Raw genomic sequence first — 25,428 nt, forward strand, 5'->3', positions numbered from 1 at the left:
TACAGTCCCCACGGCTTGCTGAAACATTTTTAAGGATGGCGGAGAAACAACACTTAAAGGCTGTGTCTTCTCTCATTTCCTTTCTGCTCTGGGCTGGACACCCACCCCCCTCTTGTCCTGAGCGTGGCTCACAGCGGGGTGTGACGGAGGCTCCACTAGGAGGGGTGGTGGAGGGTTCCACAACACTTCCAAAAAGCGCCACACCAAATCACCACATTGCCTCACAACAGAACCAACACACAGTTAACCTCTGACCTTCGAAGTCAGTCAGCACGGTATTGTGTACTGTGGGCAACCCCGTTCCCTTCTGGCCTGTGTCTCCCCGACCTTCTCTCTGCCCCGAGTGCTCTCTTCCCCGTGGTCGCCCATCCCACCCAGACTTCTCCAGGATGAGCTGTTGCCCTGCAAAAACGCATGTCAAAACTCAGACTTAACCTCACCTCCACGGTACCTGCTCATCCTCTCCCCCAGGCCCCAGCAAGACTCTTCCATTATCTTGGGCAAAGGCAGATAGAAGAAACCATCAAGCTAGTCCGACCTCAGGCCCCGGCACCAGCTTGGCTTGCTGAGGGCCTCCGGGGGGTTGGGGGTGGGGGGCTCCCCCTCCCTGTCCTAGGACCTGCCTGTGCCTGCCTGCTTCTGCTCCAAGGTCTCAAGGCTCCCTGAGCGCACATTAAAAACACTTCAGGAGACAACTCCAATGTATCCAAGTCCCACACTGAAGGTTCCTCCCTACTTGGGCTTCTCTCTTTTACACAGAAAGCCTCTTGTACAGATGCACACGCTGTGCACTCTTCAGGCCTCATTCCTCAGCTGGCTGCAGGAAGAGGTTTTAAGGGGACAAATACGGAGGGAGTGGTACTACTAACAGTAACACATAAGGCATCTCCTCTTCCGATGAGAGTTGGGTTTGTCCTGGCTCACAGCTTGTCACTGCAGAAGAGCCCAGACGTCTGTGGCTCTGGTACCTTCAGGGAAACGGGAAAAACCGTCCCTACCTGTGCGGGTTGCTCTCCACAGGCTGGAGGCAAGGCCCAGGTTTAAGCCAACCCTGGGCGGGTTGGTTTTGCAACTTGATTTGAGTCCTTAAGCCTTTATTGATTTCTTCTTTCCCAGCCTGCCTCCCCAGGATTGAAACGAATATTCTGGAAGAGAGTTGAAGGTGCTTTGGAGAAACCACAGGCACCGTACAGGTGGAAGGGAGAGTTCTGGTTCCAGAGGTGGGTGGGTCCCCAAACTTTAGGTCAAAAGTGCATCTCTCATACAGCTGATTTGTTCTAAATCACATTTCAAACAGCTGTCTTGATAATTTTGCATTTTGGGGGACAGTTTGTCCATTTCGATCATTCTTCTGCCTCAAATACAGTAGGGGAAGGTCTACTTGTGCTTGTGTTTTGAGTCATCTGCGCGACCTGCTGGCCTCTTAGGCTGCTTTCAGCCGAGCGTGTGATTTTCTTTTCAGCTGGCTGCTAACTGCATGTGCAACGTGCAGCGCTCAGCTCAGCATCCAGCTGAACGCAAACCAGGAGGCCACCTGGGCAGCTCTGTGAGCCGCCTTGTTTACAGAGGGAACACCTTGACGGCCAATCTGAAAAGTAAACATTAGTAAGACACCTACTCTCTTTACTTTAAGATCAACGCAAACAGTGGCTTGCATTTCTCTTCGTGCACTCTGGAGACTCACCTGACACCCCTCCATCTCCCTGATTTCTGATTCAGGGGCCCCAGGAATCCAAACTTGGACAAAGACCAGCCAGCAAAACTCAAATGGAGCAACATTTGGGGACAGTAGAAAGAAAACATATTCTGTTCAATAAAAAATTTTCACGTTAAAGAGCAGTAAGGCAAACCTTATGCAGGGGGTGGGGGTGGCGGGTACTACAGTGGGGTTTTTGTAGAGGGGGAGAAGTTGTGCTCAACTCCTAAAGCAATAGAGAGCAGTGGGGATTAATGGCCAAGGAGCAGGTTGGGGGTCAGTGGATGGAAAATTAATACGAGGAAATGTCAGGGGAAGGAGGGGATTCTGGCTAAACCCACCTAAACTGACCTAACAGGATTCTTGCCTGGGTGATCAGACATTGCCTGGGGGGCAGGGGGCAGAAAGTGGAGAATGATGAATGCCATCTGATTCTAGGGTGATCAAATATCGAGGGTGGGGGACTCTGGCTAAACCAGCCTAGCAGGATTCTTGCCCAAATTGGACGATGTGGAGATGAACACGGAAGTCCAAAAGTCAGGGCCTGGTAGAGCAAGTTCAGTTTGGTTAAAGAGAGACTCTCAGGACCCAGGACAGCGGGGGTCGGCTTCAAGCTTCCGCCTGTCGAGAGGCTGCAGACACGGCAAGCTGCCTGCAGGGGACGCTCCCGGGCCACCGCGCGAGCCGACAGCCGGGAGCCGGAAGTGCGGAGACAATCACTGAATCCCCGGCCGCGCCGGAAGTTAAGAAGTAAGCGCAAGTCCGGGAGGTAGGACCCCTTGTGGAGGCGCACGCAGTCCAGGGTTGGACTTTGCCTAGCGGCTGGCGGCGGCCCGGTCCTACCCGGAGCTCTAGGGCCGCGGCAGGAGGCCTCCCGCGAGTCGGGAGAAAGCGATCGGGGCGGTTCCCGTCGCCAGCTTGGCCCGCGTGGATCTCCCGGCCTCTGCACCCTGCAGGTTGGCTCTCGTCTGGTTGCTGCCGGGGCGATACAGAGTCTCCTAGGGCGCAGCGGGCTCGGAGTCCGGAGTGCTGGGCACGCCACTGGCGGCCCGAATTTTCCCAGCTCGCCCAGCGCGGCTTCTGTGCTTCTGGGGTTTGTAGTCGGCAAGACCTGCTAACGAGTCCTGGCCGTAGCTTCCAACTTTTTCGAAACCTTGTGGAAATCGCCAAGTCTCAGTTCCCGGTGTGTAAAATGGGCTAAGTGGTATCTGCCTCCGGGTCGAATACACGTGCACATTCACCGCTCGTTGTGCCTGTGCCCGGCGTTAGCAGTGCTCGCAGCCGTGGGGGGGTGACTCATCACTGCCTGAATTTTGACAGACATGAGTCCATGGGCAAAGGGGCTGCCTTCTGTGGGGCAGCGTGGGATGATACTCGGCTCATTTTTTTCATAAGTAGTACACAGCCATTCTAGATGAACAATAAATGATCGAGTTGTGATCCAGAGAGGAATCTTTTATTTTTGGCTCACTGCCCTTTTCAAGGTAAACCTGGGCTCCCTCGAGACCCACCCTAGGGGAGCCCGGAGCTGATGTCAGCTGACTGCTAGGGGGAAGGTAGAGACCTGCGTCTACTGAATCACAGAGTTGGATGCAGGGGCTGAGGTGGGACCAGGTGGGGAGGCAGAACACAGGTCACTGAGAGGAGAGGCTGGCCGGCTGGGCCCTTCTGGGTTCCACATCTGGAAGCCAGGCACAGTTGTCCCTGATCCTTACTGCTGGTTAGAAATGACCAGTCAAAAACCTTTGGATTAAGGGATGTTGGCCAATGAAATTTTATTGTGAATTAAATGGCCTCAGGTTTCTTGTAAGCACACCAAGAGAGAGTGAATGAGATCTCTGGAGAGAGATCTTTGAGAGAGAGTTTAGGGGCAGGGCAGACAGAGCACCTTGGACACAGGGAGCATCTGCAGTGGGGAGGTAAAACCGGGGGTCGCCTCCTTCCTTTCTCCCTGGAGAGTGTTCAGTCCTCCAGTTCCATGTCCGAGGGCTCAGTGCAGAGGCTACTGGAGTCATTTCTGTTGGGTCTGCCCATGTGGGCCCAGGGCCCTGCGGCAGGTCAGAGGGCTGCTTCTCCCCGAGCCCGCCAGCCTGCCCACTACCATACCTCCCTGGCCGCCCTTCAAATCGTCTGAGTCTCCCGGGCCCTGCTCACCAACCGGGTCACCTGTGACCTGCTCTGACCAGTAGTTGTGGCTGATGATTAGAACTCCCCGGACTTTGTTCCTCTTTGTAGGAATGAAGAAAGCTTGACTCCCAGGACACACAGGCCTGTAGTCCCTGGTGTGATGCGAATGTGGGATTTGCGTTCCTGAACTAGAAAAGCAAGGCAGTAACCGTGGGCCCTGACTGTTCATCAGCGATGAGAGAGATGGAAGCCTTAAATTCTGGGGATAAAAAGAGGGTCCTTCCCACCTGGATGACAGCCCAGGAGCCTGAGAAGAGAATGAGGCTGGCGAAGACCCCAAAGAGGAGGAAAATGGCCGTGGTGCCTGCGGCTGCAGTGAGGTGGGACGACTTGGGGCCTGGGTGTTCCTGGGGAGTCAGGAGGAGGGGGAGGGACTTGGTGACATCACGCATTCTGGGGCTGGGTCCTGCAGTGTCGGCAGAACAGTGAGGTGGGTGGGCATTTCAGTCCACGTCTCTTCAGCTCTCCTTACGAGGCTCCCAGGCTGCGCGAGGGGGGCTAGGTGAACTCTCTCCACACAGGCAGACGCCTCTGCCTCTTGGCAAATGTCCACTGTCAGGCCCTCAGCTCCCAGATTGTGGCTTCTGTTCTCAGGGTTACATACATCAGCCAAGCTGTCATATATCAGTCGTCTAAAAGTGCCACTCTCTTCAGTGGCAACAATGATCACGACCAGTGGGCAGGATGAGTGGGCCGGGCTGTCCAGCCTTCCCGTGTACAGATCTCCTGTGATAGGAGCAATAAGCCACCAGGCCAGTGTGAAATCAGAGGCTGGGGGCTGGCTAGTCAGGCTGCCAGCCAGGGAGTGTCCCTGAACTCCACTCCCCCTGACGGGGCACTGGGTGCTCAGTGCTGCTGGCCTGGCTCTTCCTTTGTAAGAGTTCTTTAAAAAAAAAAAAAAAAAAAAAACCTTAATCCTTGCCTGAGGATATGTTTGGTGCTTTGAAGAGAAACATGGATTGGTTGCCTCCTGTACCTGCCCCTCCCAGGAATCGAACCCTCAACCCTTTCGGGGATGGGATGGCACTCCCGCCGACTGAGCCAGCTGACCAGGGCTCTGAGGTTTCTCAGTGGACCAGCCTCCCTCTGATTGTCACTGCCCTCCCATGCTGTGCTCCTGCATTCAGCTGGGTGACCTCTGCCTGATGGTCTGTTTACTGCTCACACCTGTGTGTCAGTTTAGCGCTCAGGAGTGGCCATCATGCCCTATTTCCAGATGCCCGGGGTCATTGGCAGAGGGTGGGAAACACCTCCGTTCCCTCCACAACCCCCCTGTGCCGGTCAGTGGTCACAAGGATGGAAGTCGCGTTGGTGCTTTGAGGAAGCTGCGGCTCTCATCCCCAGTGAGGAGGCCCAGGGATGGGCTGTCTGGCTCTCCTCCGTCCCCACGAGGGCCGTCCGTCCCCCTCGGCAGCACCATGCCTTTCTTTCAGGCCGCCCGTGGTGAAGACTGTGTACTGCATGAGTGAGGCCGAACTCGTGGACGTTGCTCTGGGGGTCCTGATCCAGGTAGAGTCAGCTGTGTCTGTTCTCACTCTTCTGAACGCACACTCCTCACCAGCCGAAGCTAGACTCGGCCCTTGGTTAATGGCATTAGAACAGACGCCCTGTGTCCTCAGGCAGCCTCCGGAGCCCTCTCACCTGTCCCCTCTTCCTCCACCTGCCCCTTGTTGCATGAATCTCTCTTGCCCCCCCCTCACCGCACCTGATGTGTGTACTGGGGAGGGGTGGCTCAGTGAGGGAGAGCAGCCCTCTGTGTGTGGGTGGCTCATTGTGTTGGGGTGACTGCAGAGGGGACACAGGAAGTCTTTCACTGCTGCCGTCCTCTGAAGGTCTGGAGTGGGGCGAGGTGACTTCGGTCTCTCCGGCACCGCTCGGCATAGCAGCGCTGCGGTCTCTCGGCTTCCTGGAGTGAATACGAATCGCAGCACCAGAGAGCTGGGCAGCTCTGTGTTGCTGACCGGGCATTTTAACATGTTACGGTCTCACTTAATCCTTGCAATAACCTGGTGATACAGTTTTTTCAGACACTGTTACTCCCATTTTCTTAATGAAGAAGCAGAGGCTCGGGGACTTCCCTCAGTTGCACGGCTGTGCGTGGAGGGGCTTACGACACACTCGGTTTTGTGTCCTGTGGCCCAGTCGTTGCACCCCACCCTCCCAGACAAGCTTTTTCCATTTTTCTTTTGTATTCAGGTATTCCTCAGGCCCTGCCTCCTTCTCCCCCAGGCTGGCTTTGCTTTTCTCAAGAGCTAAAAAAGGAGAGGTGGTGGGGAGAGCGGTGGTGTGGGGAAGGGAGGCAGAGCGGCCACTGATTTGGGAGAAGTCACGTGCTGGCCACTGGACGTGATTTGTACAACTGACTGGCACGTTAGGGAAATAAATCACATGTGTCTTGCCTTCAGAGCCGAAAACAGGAAAAGGCCTTGGAGCAGCTGCCTCTGGCAGGCACTGATAAACCGGCGCTGTCCCCCACCTGCTCGGAGTTACCCAGTCCTGGGAGCACGAGGGAGGCTGAGGACAATGGAAGCAGTGCCCTTCCCTCAGGCCTCAGCCCTCCTCAGGGACTTCCAGGCTCTGGCTCTGCCTGCCGCAGAAGCCCTGAGGAAGAAGAGGACGTGTTCAAGTACGTCAGAGAGATATTCTTCAGCTAAAGGACGGACTCCCGGCACTTTGTGTCCAGAACAGTTCAAGGAAGCTGGGCTTTGGCTCCCTGCCGGGGGCAGCTCCCAGCTCCACACCCTTGGGCCGGGAGGGCCCCGGAGCCAGGAACCAGCATCAGGATTCCTCTCTGCACCGTGTCCGCTCCCGGCTCAGGGGGTGGGTCTGCCTGCCCAGCTGTCTGCTGTGTTCAGTTACCAGGTGCCAGGGAAAATGAGGTGGTGGTGGTCAAACTTCCTGGCATCAAAGAATTGTGTTAATAATTTTCAAACAAAATAAAGTGTGGCTGCTAAATCTACTGGAACTCTCCAGTTTAGTCAGCACTGTCTCTTCCTAAGGGGGGAGCCTGATTTCTAAAGTTCTCCCCACCCCTGCGAGGCAACCTGTCAATCCATGGCCCCCGCCCCCCTCCCCCGTCAGCAGCCCCAAAACAGGCAGCCCCCTGCTGGGAGACCAGCCTCCTCCCCTGAGCTGCCCCCTTGCTTCTACTTGGTGGCCTTGGCCTTGATCCCTGGATGCTCTTGGAATGGGACGGACCCCAAAGGAGACACCAAAGACAAGAGGTTGTAACAGGGCCTGTATTGCCTCTATTCAGTGTGGCGTATGTCAGATGTAGAAGGAGGTGACCAGTGGCTGTGTGGGTTTTCCAATACACAGGCGCTGAAAAATACACAAAATCCCCAAAGCACAGGTTGCTCTTGGGGACCCTTTGCAAGTCCAGGTTGAACAGTGAAGAGGCGTGGTGTCCAAGGAACAGTTCAGTCCCATTCGCCTTCCCCTGTTCTGCACCCGAACCCCCAGGTCCTGGGTCAGGAGTGACCGGCCAGCAGACCCTCCTGCAACATCCGGGTCCAGGGACCCTGTGAGCCATGTGTGCTGTCTGCAGTGATTCCCTCAGACCCCTCCTGTGCCGTTGGGAGTGGTGTCACGGGGCGGGGGGGGGAGCTCGCTAAGCAGGCCCCGGAGGACCCTGCGGTGCTGTCTCCCTGTACCACATTTGTTGCCATAAACCTCCCCTGAGTCTCTGTTTGTCCTGTGGCAGATCAGCCTGGAAATCTGGCCCCGTGATGAGAACCTTCTGGTCCCACCATCCTGAGAACCAAGTAAGAATTGCTTACTTGAACCGGTTAATTAAAGCAAGAATTCTTGTGACAGCGTGCTGCATGGTGTTAGTAGTCCCGAAGGACGGACAGCCCGACAGTATGAGGCCTCAGGTCTGGCTGCCCTGGCTGCCCTGGGCTCTTCACTCCGGTGCCCCTCCTCGCTGGGGCCTGCTAGCGCTCAAGGTCGGCATTAGCTATGAGACAGCGTGGCTGAGAAAACGGACCAACCCACGAGTCCGCTGGCACCTTCTGAGCATCGTTCAGACTGAGCCCTTGCAATCAAGCACGTGAGCCTTTAGGCAGCACTAGCAGCTCTCAAGCTTGCTCAGCCCAGTGCCTTCTCCCTTCTGAGGGAACACAACTGTGGCCAAAAGCAAGAGGATGAGTAAGGCCTGGGCAAGGCCCAGAGCTAGACACCCGGGCCCCAGGAGGGTCAGGCTGACCCACTTCCAGGTGGAGGTGAGGAAGAGGCCCAGGCCACTGGCTAGCAGGGCGGAGGCCACCGCCAGGAAGCACACCGCCAGCTGCCACTCTCCCTGGTTACTGTTGCAGCGGGCCAGGAGCAGGGTCTGGGAGACGAAGAGGGTGAGGACCGGGGCCGCGTACACGCAGATCCTGGCCAGGGCCAGCCCAGCCCAGGACACGCCCAGGGTCGCCAGCTCGGGGGACGCGTAGCACTGCAGGGAGCCGGCCGTCTCGTTCCACAGGCAGAAGTTGAAGAAGCCGATTCGCAGGTTGGGCAAGTCGATGAGGTTGCCCGCCTCCAGGATGAGAGCGTAGAACAGCAGGCAGAAGGCCGCGACCACGAGGATCATGATGCCGAGGAACAGCAGCTGGTCGCCCCGCCTTGACCTTGGGCTGAACATCTCTTGTCCTTGGCAGGGCCGCCCTCCTGGGGACCTGAGGGAAAGTCACGCTAGTGAGGGTCCAGCTCTCCCCTCTGGAATTCCATAAAGACCTGGGGCAAATTCCCATCCTCTCACACTCCCCCACGCACGAGAAATCTGAGGCAGCCCAGTGCCAGAACCCAGTCAGCAGGCACCTCTCTGGGCCAAGTTCAAGACGGGCTCTCCCAGTGCTTGAACATGCAGCGTGGACACCGAAGGCCACTGGAGACATTTGTGATGGGGTTTCTCAGACCCTGCTGAGGGTGGGTTTGCCTAGGGTGAGGGACAAGGCTGTTACTGAAGGAAGAGACAGGTGCTGAGGGTCCTGGACACCCATCAGACCACCTTGGAGCTGTCAGAGTGGCCATCACTGGGCCACAAACCTGTCAAACCAGAACGTCTGGGGTTGGGGCAGGCACTGGCGTGCTCTGGAAGCCCCGCAGCCCATTCTGAGGCGAGCAGGGGTGAGGGCCCTCTGTGGAGACCACCAGAGTTTGCCTGCCTGGGAACCCCTCCCTGGGCTGAGACGAGATGCTGCCTGCTGATAGAATCCCATCCATAGTCACTTTTCCCAGACAATGGTAATAACATACATTGATTATAAAAAATCTTGGAAACGATTTTTTAAGGAAAAATATATGAAAAAGCTTTCTCTCCACCACATATGTACCCACTGTTAATCTACTAATATTGGGCCTTTGTACTTTTAAAGAATAATACCACTGAAAAGAATGCTTTTCTCACTAGGAACTGTGAACACTTCTCAAAGCTGTTAAATGTTCTTCAAAAACATGGTCAATGGCCCCCGCTGGTGTGGCTCAGTGAATCGAGTGCCGGCCTGTGAACCAAAGGGTTGCTGGTTCGATTCCTAGTCAGGGCACATGCCTGGGTTGCGGGCCGGTTCCCCAGTAGGGGGCATGCAAGAGGCAACCACACATTGATGTTTCTCTCCCTCACTTTCTCCCTCCTTTCCCCTCTGTCAAAAAATAGATAAAATTAAATCTTAAAAAAAAGCATGGCCAATGGTTGCATAATAGTTTTTGTCACAGATTTACCCATTACACTATTATTGAACAAATTGTTTCCATTTTTCACCATTATAATGGGTAATCAAGGAAAGTGCTAGCTATCTCACAGCGCAATTATTGAGTCAAGGAGAGAAATAGTAATACTCTGGTGACTGTATTGCACACTGCCAGATTGATCTCCAGAAAACTGGCTAACTGTAGTATACAGCCTGTATCTTCCTCACCATTTCTGAAGGATCGTTTCACTACCCCTGTGATCCGAAGGACTTCCACAGTTGGCATTTAAAACAGTAGTCTGCACACCACGTACTTAGACACTTTGCACCACGGACCCCAACCCGTGTCCATGCTGCAGTGCCTAGGAGCCCAGGGCGGGGGCTGGAATGCAGCAGGGCGTCCTGTCAGCCACCCAACCAGGAGGGCCAGGTGGCTTCCAGCAGGGAGGTGAATGGTGGCCATTGGTGGCCCCGGGGAGAGGCTCCGAGACGCAGGAGGCCAACTTCTGAAGGGACCCGTAGGAGGAATGGTCCCCTCTTCCTTCCTAGGGCTGAAGGGGCGACCATACCACACATCTGTTCTGCGGGACCAGAAAGGGACCAAATGGGAAAAGGACATAGTATGAGGCGACAGGACATGGGACAGGTAGAGGAGAGGGCAGCCTCCTAGTCCATCACAGAATACCCTCAACTGGGCACCTTATGAAAAACAGAAATTTAGCACGGGCTGGCCGCGTGGCGCAGCTGGAGCATTTTCCATGCACCGGAGGGCTGTGGGTTTGATCCCCAACCAGGGCACATACCTAGTTTGTGGGTTCAGTCCCCTGTTGGGGCACGTATGGGAGACAACACATTTATGTTTCTCTCTCTTTCTTTCTCTCTCTCTTTCTCCCCTCCCCCTTCCTCTCTCAGGTGAGGACTAAAAAAACAAACCAACAAACCAGAAATGTATTCCTCACAGTTCTAGATGCTGGATGTCCAAGATCAAGGTACCAGCAGATTCACAGTCCAGCGCAGCCTGCTTCCTGGTTCAGAGAGGAGACCTTCCCGCTGTGTCCTGACCCGGCCGAAGGGGCCTGGGAGCTCTCTGAAGCCTTTTTATAGGAACCTAGTCCCACCCCCTGCCCCCCAGGGCTCCACCCTCATGATCTCATCACCTCTCAAAGGCCCCACCTCTCATAAGCTCACGTTGGGGTTAGGTTTCAATATAGGATTCTGGGGCAGAGCCTGGAAGACACAAACCTTCAGCCTCTGGCAGGTGGCTCCATTTAAAGGACCCAGGTGAATGCAAATCACAAGAGGCAAGATTAACTGGGGGCCCAGGGATGTCCCCTGCGGTGAGGCAGGGGCTCATTCGGACAGAAACAGAAACCTGTGCACAGCCAGGGCCGGAACCCTCGCTGCCAGCCCCTGACCCCGGGCTTCTCGCTGTGGAATCTCCCTCTGGGGAGCTCGGAGACGGGAGAGTAGGGGCCCTCTCCGTGGAGGCCCTGGGAGCTGCCCCTGCAAGCACTTAGCCTCCACGTCTTTGGAGGCCTGAGACATGAGAGCCTAAGAGGCCTCGGCCCAGCTGAAGATGGTTGAGTGATTGCTGGGGCTAGGATGCTGGCTACGGAAAGACTCATCAGAAATGGAAACGGCGTCTTTAATCCTCAGTTTATTATGTTACAGAAAACAACTCAGCCAGACTGGTGCAATGAGAAGTTTTGACCAGTTCAGGCCTGGTAGGGGGGAAATGCCCAACAGGGACACATTTTGCCTATGTCACAAATTTTGTCTAAGCCTCTACCTGCCTTTTCAGCAGAGCTGAGTGTTGCAGGGTGGAAAATGGGACTTCCAGGACTAGAAGCCCCGTTACTGTGATGTAGGGATTGAGCTTTGGCTTGGCCTCACTGTGTGGAAAGGAACGGGTTGGGAGCTGCCTTTGCAAACGCTCCTTCTCAGTCCTCCTATATCAAGGCTGTACGTTGGGGTTCAAAAAAGCATGATTAAGCATTTTTTACTTGAAAACAGGGCTCGGTTGGAAGATAGACATGAGGCTTCTCGGAAGACTGCGTCAGCCACCTTCCACCGCAGGGCAGGCCTTTGTCTCCAGCTTCCTCTTTTTCTCTCAACTGACCTTTTGCAGGTTCTCAATAGGGTGGAACAAAATAACAGTGGGGCTAGGGATCCCCTGGCCAGCCATGGGATTCTTGCCGCCTCTCTGTGCACTTACTGTGCATGAGAGCTCGGTCCCAACTCTGATGCCTGGTGCCTGGGGCTCATTATTAGCTGTCCTGCCCGCACCAGTGAAAAGAAGTGTGCATTTCTCCACTGTCTTTTACCTAATCCTGGAGATTTCCTTGCTTTGCCTCCTCCCGCCCCCTTCTCAACCACGGCGGATTTCACAGAACCCTCCTTTCATCTCTTCTTTTGATTCTAAGGTATAAAATAAGCTGCAAAACTGGCATTCTCCGGAGGACGTGAGATCTTGTTTTCTGGCACGTGTTGTCACTTCGACTCAAATAAACCCATAAAGATTCTCTGCAAATTTGAACGTTTCTTACCTCCACGCCTTCCACCAGCAGTCTGGGAGAACGCTGGTCTCCAATCCTCCTCCCCGGGTGCGGGTGTGGGACATCCTCAAGTCTTTCATCTTTGATGATGACGAACAACACACCGTTGTCACCGTGTCTCTTCCCTGAGCAAAGCCCAACCTTTCCCAGTGTTTACTGACCACCTACGGTTTTTCTCTCGCGAAGTGCTCTCAGCTCCTTCGTGGTTTTTTTAATTACCGTTTCTAGTTTTTGTTTCTCAGTCTGTAGGGTCCCCTTTATAAATAAGGTGGTGGCCCTTTTGCTGCCATAATCATCCTGACAAAGTACAGCCCATCTGCTGCGCGAGGGCTCCTGGTCCAAGGCTCGAATTCAGACTCCAAATCAGAGAGAGTGTCTGGGCTTGCCTGTTGTCACTCAGAGTCCCAGTTCGGGGCGCAGAAGGAAAGTATTCTCAGACTTTTCATCGGAGGCCACTTGTTTGTTGGTTTGTTTAAGGTTAAGCATCTCTAAAATTTCCACACTGATGGGATGGTCACGTGAAAGAGACGCAAATGCTGCCCATGGGAAGTTTTGGTCTTGTCAGTTTCGTGTGGGCCCAGTGGGTGTCCGTGAGGCTGTGTTTGAGGGAGGACGAACATCCTGGCAGACTGGCAAGGGGAAATCCCACTGCCTGTCCACCGTGCTGGGGGTCAGGGCCCTCTGCTGTCCAGTCCCAGAGCCGGGACCCCCGCAGGCAGGGAACATCGGCTGCATCCCGGCCTGTCTCCGAGTAGGAAGTCTTCCCTGGAGTATAAGGAACACTCAAGACGGGCTGAAGGAGAAGGAAGGTTCTGCCTTGATGTTTATACTTGCTGATTTACTTAAGATGCCCAAGTGCCGCTTGCTCTTTTGAGTTGCAGAATCAAGTGGACTTTAGGAACGGTCCGTGTGTCTGTCCTTTTTCATGGAGAAAGGCGTGGGGCACTGGTGCCTGTCTCCCAGGAAGGCTTCATACCCTTCCCTTACACGCTGCTCATTGCATAACTCGTAATCAAATATCGGTCATACACTTATAACTTCTAATTTGTCACGGCGCTAAGGCTTTAGATATGACATTTTCACCCTGTTCCAATATCTGAGGTCCCCACAACACTCCCTTCTCCTCTATTTTGTCTTACACAAAAGAAATCTGCCCCCACACACAAAAAAACCTGGGTTTTTTAAAAAAAATTTATTTCAGTCTTCCTGCCTGAACATGTGACATCATTCAGTAATCCAGCTTCATTGAGAGGTTGGTTTATTTAGTCTCTGGTCAGTTACCCAACTTCCCACCCACACGGCCTGGTCACAGGTGATGTGCCGGAGGCCAGCCTCATAGAGCCTGAGGCCCACACAGCCTTTTCTTTTCAATCCTCTCAAAGAGAGAAGGGGAGCGGGAAGAGAGAGAGAGAGAGAGAGAGGGAGAGGGAGACATCGATGGGTTGCCTCCCCTTTGTGCCCTGACCGGGGATTGAACCTGCAATGCAAGTATTGCCCGGACTGGAGACTGAACCCACAATCTTTTGGTGCAGGACACCACGCTCCAACCCACCGAGCCGTGTGGCCAGGGCCACCTGCACAACTTTCGTGTCAGATGAACACACGGACACCGCCAGTGGAAGCCTATTCTCTTCCTTACGTGTTGGGTAAAGCCTTATGGCATGCCCAGCAGAGAGGACTGTGAGTGACAACAGACGATGTCCCCTCCGCTTAGCGTTCCCTGTCCGGTGAGGGTGGGCTCCAGACTCTGGAACGTTTGAATTCCTCCACCGAGGAATAACACCTACGCTCCCCTGGGCATGTGTGTGTGTGTGTGTTCTGGAGCTTTCTACCGGGGTGACTCCTGCTACCAAAGGCGCCAGCTTTTCGTGGACATCAGCAGGAACTTGTTTCCTTGGGGACAGGACCCCTTCTGCTGTCACTGCCATGTCACCTCTCAGACCCCCTCTGCTCTGCTTCATGCTCTCCCTTCTCCCCTCAGCTTCTGCCACAATGGCTTCCTCGATAGTTTCTAAAAACTTCGAGCAACCTCAGGGCCCTCCTGCTTGTCCGTCCGCCTGCCTGGAATACTCTTCCACTCAGTGCACACTTCCCTCCCTCGCCTCCCTCTAGTCTCTGCCCAAGGGTCCCCTTTCTCAGCAGGACACCCCCGGTCAGCATTTTTACGCTGCAGCAGCCCCTCCGCAGCCCCCCGGGCAACCCCCGACCCCGTCCCGCTCCTCACAGCACTCTCACCACCCAACACTCGGACTGTTTCATTGGTTGTCTTCCCTCCCCTAGAACGGAAACACCACGAGGACAAGGCTTTTGTCTGGGACTCATCTTTATGTATCTACGGCTGGCTATTTGTCTGTCCCTCTATTGCCTGTTATCCATCAACAATCTATCTTTGACTGTTGCATCCCTGCTCCCAGGCCTACCTGGCATGTGGTAGGCACTCAGTAAATATCTAGGGCATGCCGCACAGTGACTGAGTGAGCATCAGCAGTGGTGCAGAGAGCTTCTGCTAAGCTCCCCTCTCTGTGTATTGATTCATTTTTTTTTTATCTACCTCTCTGTCCTGGTCCTTCTACTTCTGGCCCTCCTCTCTCCATTTTTTATTCTACCCGTTTAATAAATGTAAGTTTTCCATAAGGTGCTCCTCTTTCTCTGATACGTCACCTAGGCCTAAGGCTTCAGGACTTGAACACTTTGTGAGACCACTTGAGAGGAAGGACACGTGATGTGGCAACGGCGGAGGTCCAGGGCAGCAGCTCCTCACCCCGCTGCCACCCCGGGACCAACTGTGCTGTGGCCTTCAGGATGGCTTGCCAGAAAGTGGGCGTTATCATTTCACTGCTGACAGATGTTACCCCCTTTTTAAACATCGCAGAACAGAAGCTTGAAAGAAAAACATAGGTAGGTGATTGGGTTGTTCTGAGTTGCAACTTCATCTCCTGGCCTTCTGTCTCATTGATGATGGCAGAAAGCTGTATGGGACCACGGAGGGGAAAACTTTCTTCGGGAATTGTCTGTGGTCAGCGGACAGGTCGGCGGCGTCCGGGTAAGAGTCCGCCTCTCTCTGACACTCAGACGCCTGCTGAGGTCTGCGAGCATTATTGTCGTCATCATGAGACAGCGTGGAGTCACGGTTCCGGGCATAGGCTCAGCAGCTGTGTGTCCTGGGTTGGAATCCCAGTGCTACCATTTACAGGCTGTGTGACCTTAGTTACTCAACATCCCTGTACCTAGTGTTCTCATACGTAAACTGGGGATAATAATACAACTTACTTGGTAGATGTTCAACCAAAATTAAATTACAAGGGGTAATTGAAACACAGCACGCGGAACGTTACCTAGTGAGTGCCGCCTGAATTATTCTCCTGGAGGAGAGTGACGTCCAGACAAGGTCAGCCCAGGGCCGCTCAGCCTGGCGGGGGTGGAGTTCCAGGCAGAGAAAACCGGTGCTACAACAGAGCTTTGCTGGAGGCCCTGGACTCCAGAAAGCTGATCTCACCGACGTCTGGTGACGAGGACCCTAGGCTGCGGCTGTCACGTAGGCATGTGGTGGTTAAGAGCCCTGGCCAGTGTGACTCAGTCGGTCGGAGCGTCGCCCTTATTGGGGTTCGACTCCCAGGTAAGACGCACACCTGGATGGTGGGTTTGGTCCCCATTTGGAGGCAACCAGTTGATGTTTGGTTCTCTCTCACATTGTCGTTTCTCTCCCTCTCTTGCACTCCCCCTCTGCTCTCTCTAAAATCAATTAAAAAAATGGAAGTGAAATAATGAGCATGAGTCTTACAGCTAGAACACCTGGGTTCCCATGGCTGTTCTGTCCCTCCCCGGCCATGTGTGACCTGGGCCGTGTCGCATAGTGTCCCATCCCTACATCCTCTCTCACGATGCTGTCGGGAGACTGTAGTGGGTCCGTGTTAGCCGCTCACAGACGGGTGCCTGCGGCTGCTCCGAGAACAGAGGAGGCTTTGCCTCTATTCCAGGAGAGGAAAGGGAATTGAGGAAGGCGTGAGGGCAGGGAGCGTCACACGACTATGGAGAAAAGCGACGCCCAGGAAAAAAATATTAACAGAATAAGCCAGAAAAACAGAACCCGACAAGGTGGAGAGCCAGGGCGGAGGCTGACTTGTCAGAGGGGCCACCAGTCCCGACTCAGGCCGCTCTGGCCGAACACATTCAGGAGCAGTGGGTTCCTGGGTGCTGTATGGCTCTGACAAAAGTAAAAAGGGAAGAAAAAAGGCAAATGTGCCTGATTTCCTCCAGCAGAAATGCAAGCTCGGGTTTCCTTTTTTCAAAAGTGAGCCACAGCAGGGTTTCCCCGAACGTGTCAGGGGGACAGCAACCTGGGCTTCCCAGAATGCACTGTGCATAGCAGGCCTTCCATCAGCTCTCTGTGAAACGCTGTGAGGTCTAGACCCACTAATTCGTCCGTGCAAACAAAACAGCTTTACCAGCAGCGATGTGGCACCACGGGCCAGCAGCATAGAGCCGGCAGCACCACCCCCCTCCGCACCCGGCAAGCTGCTGAGCAAGGCTGTTCCGGTGATTCCATTAGTGTTAGCTTGCTATTTGTTAACTTGTTTGTCATTTATTAGCCTTTGGCTATCAGGTGATCCAGCTAGGAACAAAGGTCAAAAAATTTAGAGGGAGAGAAAAAATCCTTAAAAAATGAGACAGTGCCTGTGCCTTGGAAACCATCCTCCTTTGCTTTTATTGGTGGGACTCCACAGTCGGGCACACAGGAGGCTGATTCACAGGCCCCATAGCAGAGTCGAACACAAACAGCCCTCGCACCTAGAGATGCCTGTGGCCGTGAACTCGGTTCTTCCGCCCCAGCCCTCTCTCTTTCAATCATGGCGGAGGGTCCCAGTCTCCCTTCTGCTGGTGATCCAGGGTTTTCATCTGGTGGTTCCACCAATGACACCGTTTGGATGACTCCCCGAGTCACAGGCTGGGGGAGTCAGTAGCCCCCGGGGCAAACCTGCCTTCACTGGGCTTGTACTCTAGTTGGGGAGACAAACACCTATATTTTTTTAAAAGACAATTACAACTTTTGAAAGAATTTGAGAGGGAAATAAACAGGATGACATGGAAGAGAGAAGCCGGCAGGAGAAAGTGGTAAGTCTAGTTCAGAGGTCAGGGGAGGCCTGTCTGCGGTGGAGGCCTGGGGGTGTCAAAGGCCATCTTTGGGTTGGGCCAAGGTAAGAGCCTTCTGGAAGGAGAGCACAATGGTTATAACTCTCCATTGGGAGAGGAAGACCAGGGTGGCTGTAGCCCAGTGACTAAGGAGAGGGGACAAGATGAAGCTGGACAGGTGAGTTGGGACCCAGATCCCCAAGGCCCTTGTAGGCCAAGGTGAGAGGTTGGGATGGTGTCCTTCTAACTGCCTGCGCCATCATCTCACGCCCCTCTTCCCCCAACGTAAGGAGATAGGCCCCCAGGGGCTGGGGTTGAAAATGCAGAGGCAGGCAATGGGCTGGGGAGGCACGGAGCAGTGCCAGGTATTATTTCTTATTCAGGACAAGGCTGCGCACTAGCCCCGCGGCGAAGCCCAAGGCCTGTGCATGTACTTTGTCCCTAACAGTCAAAGAAAAGTAGACAAAGGCAAAGAAGAATGGATAGTCACCGAGACCTGCACCCTACGTTTTGCAAAAGGTATTTTGAGAGTTGGCTGGAAAGGAAGCTAAGTTGTCTATGAACATCACCCCTATCCCCACACAAAAGGATGTGGTTCTTACCTGTGAGCTTCGAATGCACCTGAAATGGCTTCTATACACGTGCAAAGTAACTCAGAGCAAATCACAAACAGGTCGGTAGCAGATGCTAAGCGTCCCCGTCCATCCCTCACACCCTTGTTCGGAAAGCCACTCTCCCCGGTTTCTCCTCCGGCTGGCTTTCCGGTGGGCAGGACGGCCGTTCCTCCTCGTTTTCCGCGGGGCCGGGACTTCGCTGTTAGCACCCCACCGCTCTACTGCTGCCTATCGGACAACAGGCATCTGTCCTCACAGAAGCGCTGGGAACCTGGGGGTCACCTCCCAAAGTCCTCTGAGGTCTGGGTTTGGGCTGATAAAGTTACTTCACCTGTCAGGACCCGCCAAATGGAGACTGCCCCAGTGGCCCGGCCACGTCACGAACCTAAACGCAGGCCAGCCTGCACGCACGGGAAACTGGTCACAGAAGCTAACATGCAGCAAAATCACAGCACCCCCCGCTCAACGTTAGCTTGCTTCCCTGACCCTAGAAAATAGGTCCTCTGGCCTCATAAAAAGCCCCCCACCTCTCAGCCACTCCTGCCCTTTTCTCCTGTTACCTCTTCTAACGCCTCCATGAAACTGGCTTTAGCCCGCAATCCTTTGGGAAGAGGTTCCAGAGCTTGTGAGGTGAGGGGCTCCCCCAGTTCCCAGATTGTTTCCCCTTGAATAAAAGGAGGAGTAAATTGGCCACTAAACTGGTTTCGTTGTGTCACGTGACAGGGCTGAGGCCGCCTGAGCCCAGGGGTACCAGCTCTGCAAAGGCTCAGTTGCTAATGAGAACAACACATTATCCATGTATCTGAAGACCATGCTCCCAGAAACACTGTTGCATTTACTAATTCACTTCAAGGTGTATCATTTGGAGGCCTACTGCAGGCGGAGTGACTGAAGTCATTGCAGACTCCAGCTTCCTGGCGGATTTCTAAAATAACTGGAGGGCAAATTGGGACAAATAAAACAGAATATTAGGGATACTAGACAGACTGCTTGAGAGAGCAAATGTCCCAGAAAAGCCACCCATGGGAAGTTAATACATGATAAAAATGGCATTATAATTTAGTGGAAGAACAGGGTTTTTTGAAAAAATTATTATTGCTGGAGCAACTAGTAAACAGAAAAGTAAACTATTTTAGGTCCTCATCGCACTCAATCCATGTCCCTAAATAAATTGCACGGGGGTCCAATGGAATGTCGTAAACAGACAAAAAAAAATCTCGAAACAGGTATTTGATTTATGAGCGAGAAAGAACACTCTGAGCTTAAAAGCAAACTGAAACCACAAAGAAAAATGGTATGGAGTTAACTATTTAAAAGGTACATTTCTATACAACAAAACAACATAAATAAAATTAAAAGTCAATGAGCGTGAAAAATACCTTCCACAAATATGAAATGATTACTCTACCTAATATACAAAGTGTTCATGCAAACAGATACAAAAGACATTTGCCCCATCGAAGTAGACAAGAGATATGAAGAGATATTTCACAAAAGAGGAAGTATAAAATAGCAGTTTAACTGTGAAAAACTGTTTTTCCTTCTCTGTCCTCTCCCCCAAATGTGGGGGCTTTCGCTCCACTTGGCAATTCTCTGGATGTCCTACCATCTAACTTAATTCCGACACCACCCACCTGGAGAGAGCATCCGACCCCACCAGTGACGGGCTGGGTTCCACAGGAACCGCCCCCCACCTCAGACTCGAAACTCCAGTCTAGGTGGTCACCTGGATTTCTGACTGACCAGCTGTAATTTGGAGGCCCCCATGACCCCCTCCTTGGGTTTGTGAGTTTGTTCAGTGGCTCACAGAACTCCAGAAAACAGATTACTTCCTAGAGTACTGGTTTCTTATAAAAGGATAAAAACCCAGGGCCAGCCCATGGAAGAGGCGCTTAGGGCAAAGTACGGGGCGAAGGGGGAGCAGGGCTGCCAGGCCCCCTCTGGCACCCCACCTTCCCAGAACCTCCTCCACAGGTTCACCAGCCCAGAAGCTCTCGGAGCCTGTACTTCAGGGATTTTAAGGAAGGTTTCATCACATAGGCAAGACCGGTTAGATCATTGGCCGTTGGTGATTGGCTCAGTCTCCAGCCATTCACCTCCCCAGAGGCTGGGGGTGGGGCCGAAAGTTCCAACCCTCTCATCACTTTCGTGTTTTCTCTGGCAACTTGAGGGATTTTCCAGAACTCACTTTGTGGTTTAAAAAGGCTGTAGCTAAGTTAGACACCTTTATCTGTATTATCACTTGGGAAATTCCAAAGGTTTCTAGGGACTCTGTACCAGAGATGGGGACAAAGAACAAATATCTATTTATTAAAAGTCACTGTATTCCATTAAATAACCTGAAAAAGCCTGTAACTTAGGCAATGTAATCAAAGCTATGCCAGAGAGAATAACCTATGAGCTTCATCAAAATAGCAGACGACGAATGTGCAAATTCTTACAAACTTTCTGGAAAGCAATTTGGCAATCTGCATTAAAATCCTAAAAACAGTCACATCTTGTGGCCAAGTAAATGGCCACTGTTTGGAGGCAGCAATCAGAAATGCAGTCAATGATTACTATAGAAATGTTCATCGCGCGCAGTATTACTTTGATAAAAAATGGAAAGCAACTCGAATGCCCCGCATCAGAATTAAACTAAGACACAACTGGATGATGCAACGCTATGTGGCTTTTGAAAAAACCAGGTCTGAGGAAACAGTCTGCAACGTTGATGGTAGCCTCGGTTTTTCTGGATAATGGCATTATGGAACGTTGTTCTAACTCTTTCTGCATTAAAAATATTTCCGGAAATTAGATATTATATTTATGAAAAAGTGAAGTGATAAACATAAACAGCCTCAGGAATTAGATCAAGCAGAGAGGAGAAGCTGGGAAGAATGCTGAGAAAGACGAAGACATGCAAATTGAAAGGAGATTGACCCTGAAGCCCTGAACTTTGGGAGGGTTGGCTACAAGGAGCACAAACGCATTAGCTGTCATGAGGGACGAAGGAAAGAAGGGGTCACAGAGCTGCGTGTACTTTTCTTCCTTTTTCAAAGAAGCCTCTGGCCTTATAGCTGAAGATCCAGACTGAAACTAGGGAAACAGCCCACATGCAAAACAAAAAGCAAGAAACCTTTGGAGATAGACACCAGCAGAACTCATACCCCACTGTGAATTTCCATTGAGGTGTGAGAAGCAAGAGAGTCAAATAACATAGGCGCTGAGAATCTCTTAGACCCTCTGATATTCTCTCTGAGTCCAGAACACAGATCTGACAACCTCAGTCCACAGTGTGTCTTTTTAGGATCTACAGTGTTTCTGTAACTGCCTTTGAGTAACACTGCAGGTCGGTGATCTGCTTTTGCCTGCCTGCCGATTTCTGATGAACAATCCACCTCACACGCCACAGGTGTTTCGCAGGCTTTGGGGAAGCTGTGAGGCTGATGCTGAAGGGGGTGGGGGCAGGGGGGAGGAGAGCAGAGAGTCCAGGGTAGATCACACAGGAGAAGGAAGGTCAAAGACGCTGACCACCAATAACCGTCTCATGCCCACGGCTGGGGTGCAAAAGGTTTCTGAAGCAAACAAACTCCTCTCAGGGAGTGGCTGGCATGGGTGCCAGAGTGCATGCAGGCTACTTACCAAAAAAGAAGAGGCAGAACCCACAGAAACACTTGCAAAAGGGAGGGGCAGGAGCTCAGGTTCAGTGGATTGTCCTTTCTCGCCGGCTCGCTAATGTCAGGCTCCAGAAACGTGCTGGTGGAGAGGCAAATGGCAGAGCCTGGGCCACCCCAGGCTTGTGTGGGGCCACTGCATGTGCCTTCCTAAGTAAACAGTTTTTTTAAAAACATTTGCTGAGGTCACGGTCAGATGATTTCACTTTCACTTCTTACCTTTCCTACCCGGCAAGACTTCTGAGAAAGGAGGCTGATGCCTCTGTCCTGCACCAGACTGTCCTTTGACCCCGAGGGGAGCCAGCCCCCTGATCGCAGGACCGGGCAAGGGTCTCGATTGTGTAAGTCCAGGAAAGAAGCTGGTCGGTCAAGAGTCTCTCCAGCCTCCCAGGGATCTAAACTCCGAGGTACACCCGACCTAGGATCATGTTCAGTAGCAACCTTCCAGTTTAGCTGGTCCAAGCTCCAGGACCCAGGTTGTCCCCTACTTTTCAGAAATCAGCTTTGGAGGATGTCTGACCTTCTCTGGACACAGCATTCTCAGGGGATGGGGGCGGGTGCATGGAGGTTCACGCTGGAGCAGCTGGAACACCCCCCATTTCAAAATAAGAGCGGAAGGAGGCTTTTGTTTTTGTAATCATGGGGGCTCCTGGCCAGAGTTTAAAATTGCTTGCTTCGCTCACATGACCAGTTGGAAATTCCAAATCGGGGTTAAGTTTGGTTACGTCTGTAGACCGACATGGAGTATTGCTCAATCCTTCTGGCTTCCTCTCCCCCTGCAGATGAGTTCTTTAATCGGCTCATATTTTGCTCCGTTTGCAGGTCTGTTAAACTCCAATCCTAGAAGAATAGGTAATGTGACCAAAGAGAAAGGAATAGAGGTTTTGGCATCAGAGGGCTGTGCTAGAGATCAGCCAATTATTTCACCTCTGTGAGCATCAGTTTCTCCTCTGCAAAGTGAAAGCAAAACCTGCCTTGCACGGCTGCTGTGGGGATGGGAGGTGATGGGCCTGCTGAGTTTATACTGGGAACTCGGTCATGGTAGCTGTTACTATTAAAAGCAAAATCCCCAAGTATTTAGTTCAGTCTCCACAATAACGTCTCCAAGGCAAAGACAGCACGAACATTTTGATACTGATAGAAACTACTCACTCAGCAAACAGAATACCGATGAGCGAAGAAACGCAACGCACAAGAGACGGAAATACACATTTAAAAATGTATTCAAAGTTATGACGCATATTAGCTGTTCAAGAGTCAAGTATTGTTCAGGATTTATTATGAAAAAGAGCCATCTCACACTCTGCCTCCCTTCTTCTCCAGAGGCAAACACTTCTGCCTGTTTTAACGGATGCTTTAGGTATTTACCTCAGTTCTCTAAATAACGTGCTTATATTAGTACTTCTGGATTTTTCAGAAGTTCCAGGTGTAATCTATTGACTCTCAATAGATTATGAAGATTAAGCTTTTTTTCTTCCTCACTCCATGTTCCACGAGAGTAGGTCCTATTTCCCTCCTCCTTCCACATTGCTTATAATTTTATGTAAATCAATACTCAGTGTCTACAATATTGTAACTATGTAAATACAGGAGCTGAGTCATGTAAAAATGATGACTTCTTTTTTCTGTCTTGCATAACTTTTTGTTTGCCTTGGAGATAATTTCCTCAAATGTTTTTGTTTGTTTGGTTTTTCAATGTACTTAACACTAACTAGTCTAACCCTCAAATCTTTTTTTTTAGACTTTATTTATTTATCTTTAGAGGGGAAAGGAAGGAGAGAAGGAGAGAAATATCAATGTATGGTTGCTTCTCTCGTGTGTCCCCTGCTGGGAACCGGCCTGCAACCCAGGCATGTGCCCTGACTGGGAATCGAACCGCGATCATGTGGTTCACGGGCCGGCGCTCAATCCACTGAGCTACACCAGCCAGGGCCCTAACCCTCAAATCTTCATCACATCTTTTTTTTTTTTGTCCAAGAAATCTGTATGTACAGTTTCTGACCTCTTCCTGAGACAGGCCACTCCAGTCTGGGCTGAGGGCCTTGCCACCTGACACACAACGGTCTTCCTGGGACCCCCCCTTCACTGCCACTGTTCTGGGGTCCCTTCACCTCTCTCCTACGTGGGATCTCCTATTTCCAGCATCAAAGGCTTTTATTTATTCTTTTTCCTCCTACCATTAAACATGATGTATCAAAGGTAGACAGAGTATAGAATTTTAGGTTAAAAATAATTTGCCTTCATGATTTTGAAAGCCTTGCTCCATCCCATCTACCTTTCACACTGTTGTTAAAAAACTAAAAGCCATTTTGCTTTAGAGCTTCCGAAATGATTTCCTCTCCTATTTTCATCCTTGCACCTCTGTCCTAAAAAATAAAAATGATAGTCATTTCTGTGGGTTTTGGAGAAGGAGCCAAATTAAATGTGTATTTAGTTTGCCATTTTTAACTGGAAATTAAAAAAAAAGTTAAACCCTAGGTGGGTTATTTCTGTCTTTTTTTTTTTTTTACTGTTTCTCTCTGGCGTCAAAGCTGGCTTCCGGTTAGGCTGGTTGCTCTAAACAAATGTTTGGCCTCCCCTTAAATGCTTACCACCAAAATCTCCACTGCTTCTGACAACACCCTTAGGTTTAAAACTCTCCACACTCGGTTCCAAACAGATCCTCCAAACAGATCCGTTCTCCTGGGGAGGACTTCAGAGCTGTTCTCAGGGCACGCTCTCCTCCTGGGGCAAAACTTCTGAGCCTCTGCTGTGCAGCTGAGGGTGGAGAAAGCGACTCATTTCTTCTGGAGTGAGTGACGCCTCTGCTTGTTGAGTGTGGAGTGGCCAGTAGCCTCTGGTATTTTCAGCTTGTCTCTCCCTGCATGAAACCTCCACGCTCCGAATACGCTTGGGCAAACACCAGGGCTGTACTTTTCTTGGCCTGAAGATTCTGGGAAGAGCCTTTGTCCTCTGGTTGGGTGGGGAAAGGGAGGCCCTGAGTTCTTGGCCCTCCTCAGTTGGAATTTAGCCTCTGTGACCTGGAGGCAGGGACCTGAGGAATGCCCTCATGGGCAGATACCACAGCCCTTAGCCCTTGACTGGGGGGGTGGGGGAGGGGTGGGCAGTGTGATCCCTGTCTTCTTGGCCACATGCTCTGGACTCACGGCTTTTACTGAGATTTAGTAGATTTTCTTCAATGAAAGTTTCTTCACGTGTTGTATGTCCTTAGGACAATTTCCAGGGATTTTCTTCTTCTTCTTTTTTTTTTTTTCACTAGTTGTGGGACTAGGGAGAGAGCATCCAGGATCTCTGAATGTTCCTGCTTTTTACAGGGAAAAGTTTTCATTGCATACACGGACCTTTACCAAAGAATATCAAGAATAAATCTAAACTGACAAACTTCAGAAAATCACAGAGTGAGAAACAAGTGGCTGTAAATTTCACCCCTGAAGTTAATCTAGGAATTTTGAATTTCCTGATAGGTCCAGCTGCGGATCTCTTTGTTGTTGTCGTTTAGGTTTTTTTGTTTTCTTTTTTAAAAAAATATTTCATTTATTTTTAGAGAGAAGGGAAGGGAAGGAGAAAGAGTGGGAGAGAAACATCAATGTATGGTTGCCTCTCATGCGCCCCTTGCTGGGAACCTGGCCTGCAACCCAGGCATGTGCCCTGACTGGGAATCGAACCAGTGACCCTTTGGTTCACAGTCCGTGCTCAATTCACTGAGCTACACCAGCCAGGGTGGTTTTTTGTTTTCTTAAAACTAGTAAAACCAATAAATGTGTACTGAGGTAAATATTAAGTTACTCTTATGGATTTCTAATAATGGATATATTGAAAGAGACTTTGTCTCCAGTATCTCCACCTGGTTTTGTAGAACGTCACGGTGGTTTAAAGTAAACGTAAAAACACAGCACTCACCTCATCTATCACGGT

The 25,428-nt window shown here is 51.7% G+C and overlaps 2 protein-coding genes across 4 annotated transcripts; one reads left to right on the top strand and one right to left on the bottom strand.

Moving 5' to 3' along the window:
• Positions 1-2,436: 2,436 nt before the first annotated feature.
• CYREN (cell cycle regulator of NHEJ) lies at positions 2,437-6,853 on the top strand. The gene is made up of 4 exons (XM_037049150.1): positions 2,437-2,879; positions 3,932-4,203; positions 5,317-5,392; positions 6,289-6,853. Exons 2-4 carry the CDS (start codon positions 4,058-4,060, stop codon positions 6,535-6,537), a joined length of 471 nt encoding a protein of 156 aa, XP_036905045.1. The 5' UTR covers positions 2,437-2,879; positions 3,932-4,057; the 3' UTR covers positions 6,538-6,853.
• A 253-nt stretch (positions 6,854-7,106) lies between these two features.
• On the bottom strand, positions 7,107-21,662 carry TMEM140 (transmembrane protein 140). Of its 3 annotated transcripts, none has more exons than XM_037049154.1 (2): positions 21,482-21,662; positions 7,107-8,547 (listed from the first exon to the last, which is right to left on the bottom strand). In XM_037049154.1, exon 2 carries the CDS (start codon positions 8,511-8,513, stop codon positions 7,953-7,955), a length of 561 nt encoding a protein of 186 aa, XP_036905049.1. In that variant the 5' UTR covers positions 8,514-8,547; positions 21,482-21,662; the 3' UTR covers positions 7,107-7,952. The 3 variants fall into 3 exon arrangements, with proteins under 3 accessions (XP_036905049.1, XP_036905047.1, XP_036905048.1); XM_037049152.1 differs by lacking the exon at positions 21,482-21,662 and adding an exon at positions 10,500-10,617; XM_037049153.1 differs by lacking the exon at positions 21,482-21,662 and adding an exon at positions 10,518-10,604.
• Between the last annotated feature and the right edge of the window lie 3,766 nt (positions 21,663-25,428).

The sequence above is a fragment of the Sturnira hondurensis genome, unplaced genomic scaffold, assembly GCF_014824575.4.
Source record: "Sturnira hondurensis isolate 20B ecotype Veracruz unplaced genomic scaffold, ASM1482457v3 Scaffold0006437, whole genome shotgun sequence".
NCBI classification, from domain to species: domain Eukaryota; kingdom Metazoa; phylum Chordata; class Mammalia; order Chiroptera; family Phyllostomidae; genus Sturnira; species Sturnira hondurensis.

Coding starts and splice junctions, on each gene's coding strand:
- CYREN (XM_037049150.1), top strand. CDS start 4,058: ATGAGAGAGATGGAAGCCTTAAATTCTGGGGATAAAAAGAGGGTCCTT. Junction 4,204..5,316: donor GTGCCTGCGGCTGCAGTGAG/GTGGGACGACTT, acceptor CCTTTCTTTCAG/GCCGCCCGTGGTGAAGACTG. Junction 5,393..6,288: donor CTCTGGGGGTCCTGATCCAG/GTAGAGTCAGCT, acceptor TCTTGCCTTCAG/AGCCGAAAACAGGAAAAGGC.
- TMEM140 (XM_037049154.1), bottom strand. CDS start 8,513: ATGTTCAGCCCAAGGTCAAGGCGGGGCGACCAGCTGCTGTTCCTCGGC.